Genomic DNA, 8424 nt, shown 5'->3' with positions numbered 1-8424 from the left:
ATATGTTTGTTTTTTATGAATATACATTAGCAAGACAATTCATTCAAAACCATTGCCTTTAATATTAAATTATTTTTTCCTTTGCTTGGTTTTATATTCATCATATGTGTGTAAGTTACTTCTCATCAAGAATGTTATTTTTGTAGAATACTGTGGCGGGGTTGCAGTATCTGTTCTATGTCGAGACTAAGTTGCTTGGGCCGCAGAGAGGGGAGAGGTCAAAGTGTCATCATGTGTAAACATATCTTTTGCTCCACTGTGTCTGTGTGCCAGTCACCCCCTACTTTTCCCATCGGGGAGAGGAGGATGGCAGTGTCTGGAATCATTCTATGCTCCCCGTGAGCTTGTCCAGGATTGGTTGTATTTAGAATTGGTTGTATCTAAATGACAATTTGATACATGCCTGTTGATATGGAGGATTGGTTTATGGTTCTGGGGTTTGAGTAAGGATACAAAGCTGAACGATTTATTATGTCTATGCTGTCTGACTATGTGTGTTCTTTGCTATTAAAGGATCTCAGTTGCAATGTAGTGGGGCTCTCAGAGAATTCATTGATAGACACTGAATCGATCTGAGAGTCACAGGGTTGTGATAGAGCTGATATAATTAAAGATGGACTTTGATAACTAACTCTGACGTGTGTTGTGGTTGGCTCCCATGATTTGGTAAATAGAGGAACATTTCCACGACATAGTCCATGAACGTCACGAAGCTGTTCCTCTTGTCCAGATGTGTTTTTCGGCCGTGTGACTTGGGGAAGGAAATGGTTTTATTTCGGGCTTCTCCTCAGCTCTCTCTTTGAGAGGTCGATATGTGATTGGACGGTTTTGAGGGGTCGATATGTGATTGGACGGTTTTGAGGGGTCGATATGTGATTGGACGGTTTTGAGGGGTCGATATGTGATCTTTAAGTATGGCTAAAGATAGACCTTTATTCCTCTCCTCTCCTCTCCTCTCTCTCTCTCTCTCTCTCTCTCTCTCTCTCTCTCTCTCTCTCTCTCTCTCTCTCTCTCTCTCTCTCTCTCTCTCTCTCTCTCTCTCTCTCTCTCTCTCTCTCTCTCTCTCTCTCTCTCTCTCTCAGGTTCTATGCAGCAGAGATTGCCATAGGTCTGTTCTTCCTTCATCTGAAAGGAATCATCTACAGGTGAGTCTTTCGTCACAACATCATCTCAGACAGAGATATTCATCACAACATCATCTCAGAAAGAGATACTCATCACAACATCATCTCAGACAGAGATACTCATCACAACATCATCTCAGACAGAGATACTCATCACAACATCATCTCAGACAGAGATACTCATCACAACATCATCTCAGACAGAGATACTCATCACAACATCATCTCAGACAGAGATACTCAAAGGAATCATTTACAGGTGAGTCTTTCGTCACAACATCATCTCAGACAGAGATACTCATCACAACATCATCTCAGACAGAGATACTCATCACAACATCATCTCAGACAGAGATACTCATCACAACATCATCTCAGAAAGAGATACTCATCACAACATCATCTCAGAAAGAGATACTCATCACAACATCATCTCAGACAGAGATACTCATCACAACATCATCTCAGACAGAGATATTCATCACAACATCATCTCAGACAGAGATATTCATCACAACATCATCTCAGACAGAGATACTCATCACAACATCATCTCAGACAGAGATACTCATCACAACATCACTCAGACAGAGATATTCATCACAACATCATCTCAGACAGAGATATTCATCACAACATCATCTCAGACAGAGATACTCATCACAACATCATCTCAGACAGAGATACTCATCACAACATCATCTCAGACAGAGATACTCATCACAACATCATCTCAGACAGAGATATTCATCACAACATCATCTCTGACAGAGATATTCATCACAACATCATCTCAGACAGATATATTCATCACAACATCATCTCAGACAGAGATATTCATCACAACATCATCTCAGACAGAGATACTCATCACAACATCATCTCAGACAGAGATATTCATCACAACATCATCTCAGACAGAGATATTCATCACAACATCATCTCAGACAGAGATATTCATGGCAGGAACTAATGGGATCGCTGTTGTCTGGTTGTAATTTGGATATTGTTGTACCCCGTGAACAGTACTGTACCCTTCTGTCTGAGAGTCCAGTCTGTCTCTGTGTCTCGTCTCCTGTAGAGATCTGAAGCTGGACAACGTGATGCTGAAGGACACATTAAGATAGTCTGTCTCTGTGTCTCGTCTCCTGTAGAGATCTGAAGCTGGACAACGTGATGCAGAAGGACACATTAAGATAGTCTGTCTCTGTGTCTCGTCTCCTGTAGAGATCTGAAGCTGGACAACGTGATGCAGAAGGACACATTAAGATAGTCTGTCTCTGTATCTCGTCTCCTGTAGGGATCTGAAGCTGGACAACGTGATGCTGAAGGACACATTAAGATAGTCTGTCTCTGTGTGCCTCTCCTAGGGATCTGAAGCTGGACAACGTGATGCTGAAGGACACATTAAAATAGTCTGTCTCTGTGTGCCTCTCCTAGGGATCTGAAGCTGGACAACGTGATGCTGAAGGACACATTAAGATAGTCTGTCTCTGTGTGCCTCTCCTAGGGATCTGAAGCTGGACAACGTGGTGCTGAAGGACACATTAAGATAGTCTGTCTCTGTGTGCCTCTCCTAGGGATCTGAAGCTGGACAACGTCATGCTGGATGCAGAAGGCCACATTAAGATAGCCTGTCTCTTGTGTGCCTCTCCTAGGGATCTGAAGCTGGACAACGTGATGCTGAAGGACACATTAAGATAGTCTGTCTCTGTGTGCCTCTCCTAGGGATCTGAAGCTGGACAACGTCATGCTGAAGGACACATTACGATAGTCTGTCTCTGTGTGCCTCTCCTAGGGATCTGAAGCTGGACAACGTCATGCTGGATGCAGAAGGACACATTAAGATCGCGGACTTTGGGATGTGCAAAGAGAACATGTTAGACGGTGTCACCACCAAGACCTTCTGTGGGACCCCAGACTACATCGCTCCTGAGGTGTGTGTGTGTGTGTGTGTGTGTGTGTGTGTGTGTGTGTGTGTGTGTGTGTGTGTGTGTGTGTGTGTGTGTGTGTGTGTGTGTGTGTGTGTGTGTGTGTGTGTGTGTGTGTGTGTGTGTGTGCTTGTGAATAATTAAGTTGATTATGTATCACACGTTAGTTTGACAGGAGAGACAGATGGTTCAGTTCCTAGTGTTAACACCTACTGTGTGAGAGAGACAACACACACACACACACACACACACACAAAACACTCACACACACTCGTAGTGCTGTAGACAGGTGAATCTGCGCTGACCATAACACACTATCATGCTGTCTAGACCAGGTTCACCTATCACGATGTCTAGACCAGGTTCACCTATCATGATGTCTAGACCAGGTTCACCTATCATGATGTCTAGACCAGGTTCACCTATCATGATGTCTAGACCAGGTTCACCTATCATGATGTCTAGACCAGGTTCACCTATCATGATGTCTAGACCAGGTTCACCTATCATGATGTCTAGACCAGGTTCACCTATCATGATGTCTAGACCAGGTTCACCTATCATGATGTCTAGACCAGGTTCACCTATCATGATGTCTAGACCAGGTTCACCTATCATGATGTCTAGACCAGGTTCACCTATCATGATGTCTAGACCAGGTTCACCTATCATGATGTCTAGACCAGGTTCACCTATCATGATGTCTAGACCAGGTTCACCTATCATGATGTCTAGACCAGGTTCACCTATCATGCTGTCTAGACCAGGTTCACCTATCATGCTGTCTAGACCAGGTTCACCTATCACCTATCATGATGTCTAGACCAGGTTCACCTATCATGATGTCTAGACCAGGTTCACCTATCATGATGTCTAGACCAGGTTCACCTATCATGATGTCTAGACCAGATTCACCTATCATGATGTCTAGACCAGGTTCATCTATCATGATGTCTAGACCAGGTTCACCTATCATGATGTCTAGACCAGGTTCACCTATCATGATGTCTAGACCAGGTTCACCTATCATGATGTCTAGACCAGGTTCACCTATCATGATGTCTAGACCAGGTTCACCTATCATGATGTCTAGACCAGGTTCACCTATCATGCTGTCTAGACCAGGTTCACCTATCACCTATCATGATGTCTAGACCAGGTTCACCTATCATGATGTCTAGACCAGGTTCACCTATCATGATGTCTAGACCAGGTTCACCTATCATGATGTCTAGACCAGGTTCACCTATCATGATGTCTAGACCAGGTTCACCTATCATGATGTCTAGACCAGGTTCATCTATCATGATGTCTAGACCAGGTTCACCTATCACCTATCATGATGTCTAGACCAGGTTCACCTATCATGATGTCTAGACCAGGTTCACCTATCATGATGTCTAGACCAGGTTCACCTATCATGATGTCTAGACCAGGTTCATCTATCATGATGTCTAGACCAGGTTCACCTATCATGATGTCTAGACCAGGTTCACCTATCATGATGTCTAGACCAGGTTCACCTATCATGATGTCTAGACCAGGTTCACCTATCATGATGTCTAGACCAGGTTCACCTATCATGATGTCTAGACCAGGTTCACCTAACATGATGTCTAGACCAGGTTCACCTATCATGATGTCTAGACCAGGTTCACCTATCATGATGTCTAGACCAGGTTCACCTATCATGATGTCTGATGTCTAGACCAGGTTCACCTATCATGATGTCTAGACCAGGTTCACCTATCATGATGTCTAGACCAGGTTCACCTATCATGATGTCTAGACCAGGTTCACCTATCATGATGTCTAGACCAGGTTCACCTATCATGATGTCTAGACCAGGTTCACCTATCATGATGTCTAGACCAGGTTCACCTATCATGATGTCTAGACCAGGTTCACCTATCATGATGTCTAGACCAGGTTCACCTATCATGATGTCTAGACCAGGTTCACCTATCATGATGTCTAGACCAGGTTCACCTATCATGATGTCTAGACCAGGTTCACCTAACACCAGGTTCATCATGATGTCTAGACCAGGTTCACCTATCATGATGTCTAGACCAGGTTCACCTATCATGATGTCTAGACCAGGTTCACCTATCATGATGTCTAGACCAGGTTCACCTATCATGATGTCTAGACCAGGTTCACCTGTCATGATGTCTAGACCAGGTTCACCCAGGTTCACCTATCATGATGTCTAGACCAGGTTCACCTATCATGATGTCTAGACCAGGTTCACCTATCATGATGTCTAGACCAGGTTCACCTAACATGATGTCTAGACCAGGTTCACCTATCATGATGTCTAGACCAGGTTCACCTATCACCTATCATGATGTCTCGACCAGGTTCTACTCTACTCTGTCATACTCTGTTATATTCTACTCTACTCTGTTATACTCTATACTCTATTGTATTCTACTCTATTATACTATATTCTCCATTATATTCTTCTCTACTCTATTATACTATATTCTCTGTTATATTCTACTCTACTCTATTATACTCTATACTCTATTGTATTCTACTCTATTATACTCTTTTCTCTGTTATATTCTACTCTACTCTGTTATACTCTATACTCTATTATATTATACTTTACTCTATTGTACTCTATTACATTCTACTCTACTCTGTTATACTCTATTATATTCTACTCTACTCTATTGTACTCTTTTAAATTCTACTCTACTCTGTTATACTCTATTATATTCTACTCTTACATTCTACTCTACTTTGTTATACTCTATTATATTCTACTCTTACATTCTACTCTACTCTGTTATACTCTATTATATTCTACTCTACTCTATCATACTCTATTATATTCTACTCTATCATTCTCTATTCTCCATTATATTCTACTCTATAATATTATACTCTATTCTCTATTATATTCTACTCTACTCTATTATACTCTATTCTCTATTATAGTCTACTCTGCTCTACTCTATTATATTCTACTTTATTATACTCTATTCTCTATTATATTCCACTCTACTCTATTTTACTCTATACTCTATTATATTCTACTCTACTCTATTACACTCTTTTATTTTCTACTCTACTCTATCATACTCTATTATACTCTACTCTATTATACTCTATACTCTATTATATTCTACTCTACTTTATTATACTATATTCTCTATTATAGTCTACTCTGCTCTACTCTATTATATTCTAATTTATTATACTCTATTCTCTATTATATTCCACTCTACTCTATTTTACTCTATACTCTATTATATTCTACTCTACTCTTTTACACTCTATTATTTTCTACTCTATTATACTCTATTCTCCATTTATATTCTACTCTAATCTATTATACTATATTCTCTATTATATTCTACTCTACTCTATTATACTCTATACTCTACTCTATTATACTCTATTCCCTATTATATTCTACTCAACTCTATTATACTCTGTACTCTATTATATTAAACTTTACTCTATTCTACTCTTGCATTCTACTCTACTTTTTTATACTCTATTATATTCTACTCTTACATTCTACTCTACTCTGTTATACTCTATTATATTCTACTCTACTCTATCATATTCTACTCTATCATTCTCTATTCTCCATTATATTCTACTCTACAATATTATACTCTATTCTCTATTATATTCTACTCTATTATACTCTACACTCTATATTCTACTCTACTCTATTATACTCTGTACTCTATTATATTATACTTTACTCTATTGTACTCTATTATATTCTATACTCTACTCTATTATACTCTATACTCTATTATATTCTACTCTACTCTATTATACTCTATACTCTATTATATTATACTTTACTCTATTGTACTCTATTATATTCTATACTCTACTCTATTATACTCTATTCCCTATTATATTCTACTCAACTCTATTATACTCTATACTGTACTCTATGATACTCTATATTCTACTCTATTATACTCTACTCTATTTTATTCTACTCTATTTTACTCTATATTATACTTTACTCTATTCCACTCTACTATATTCTACTCTATTTTATTATTCTCTATTCTACTCTATATTCTACTCTACTCTGTTCCATTCTACTCTATCCTTCTCTATATTATACTCTACTCTATTCCACTCTACTCTATTCTACTATATTCAACTCTATTATATTCTACACTTTTCTACTCTATATTATATTATCCTCTATTCCACTCTGCTCTATTGTACTATACTCTACTCTATTCTACTCTATATTATACTTTACTCTATTCCACTCTACTCTATTCTACTATATTCTACTCTATTGTACTCTACTCTATTTTATTCTACTCTATTCTACTCTATATTCTAATATACTCTATTCCACTCTACTCTATTATACTATATTTTACTCTATTCTACTCTGTATTCTACTCTACTCTGTTCCACTCTACTCTATTATGCTATATTCTACTCTATTCTACTCTGTATTCTACTCTATTCTACTATATTCTACTATATTATACTATATTTTACTCTATTCTACTCTGTATTCTACTCTGTATTCTACTCTATTCTACTCTATTCTACTCTATTATACTATATTTTACTCTATTCTACTCTGTATTCTACTCTATTATACTATATTCTACTCTATTCTACTCTGTATTCTACTCTATTCTACTATATTCTACTCTATTATACTATATTTTACTCTATTCTACTCTGTATTCTACTATATTCTACTATATTCTACTATATTATATTATATTCTACTCTATTCTACTCTGTATTCTACTCTATTCTACTATATTCTACTATATTATACTATATTCTACTCTATTCTACTCTGTATTCTACTCTACTCTGTTCCACTCTACTCTATTATACTATATTCTACTCTATTCTACTCTGTATTCTACTCTATTCTACTATATTCTACTATATTATACTATATTTTACTCTATTCTACTCTGTATTCTACTCTATTCTACTATATTCTACTCTATTCTACTATATTCTACTCTATTCTACTATATTCTACTCTATTCTACTATATTCTACTCTATTCTACTCTGTATTCTACTCTATTCTACTATATTCTACTCTATTCTACTATATTCTACTCTATTCTACTATATTCTACTCTATTCTACTCTGTATTCTACTCTACTCTATTATACTATATTCTACTCTATTCTACTCTGTATTCTACTCTATTCTACTATATTCTACTATATTATACTATATTTTACTCTATGCTACTCTGTATTCTACTCTATTCTACTCTATTCTACTATATTTTACTCTATTCTACTCTGTATTCTACTCTATTCTACTATATTCTACTCTATTATACTATATTCTACTCTATTCTACTCTGTATTCTACTCTATTCTACT

At 37.5% G+C, this 8424-nt stretch overlaps 1 protein-coding gene across 1 annotated transcript in view; it reads left to right on the top strand.

Annotated features, from left to right (window-relative positions):
* Nucleotides 1-1058: 1058 nt before the first annotated feature.
* Nucleotides 1059-8424, top strand: part of LOC127925888 (protein kinase C beta type-like) — a gene marked incomplete at its 3' end in the record, with an annotated part of 9567 nt that continues 2201 nt past the window's right edge. Inside the window, exons 1-2 of the mRNA XM_052511190.1 lie at nucleotides 1059-1145; nucleotides 2923-3061. Of these exons, the coding sequence (XP_052367150.1) occupies nucleotides 2945-3061 (117 nt within the window). The remainder of the gene's footprint in view (nucleotides 1146-2922; nucleotides 3062-8424) is intronic.

The sequence above is a fragment of the Oncorhynchus keta genome, unplaced genomic scaffold (genome assembly GCF_023373465.1).
Source record: "Oncorhynchus keta strain PuntledgeMale-10-30-2019 unplaced genomic scaffold, Oket_V2 Un_contig_6430_pilon_pilon, whole genome shotgun sequence".
Classification (NCBI taxonomy): domain Eukaryota; kingdom Metazoa; phylum Chordata; class Actinopteri; order Salmoniformes; family Salmonidae; genus Oncorhynchus; species Oncorhynchus keta.
Note: the sequence above shows the minus strand (reverse complement) of the source record. Positions and strands in the feature narration are given on the sequence as shown.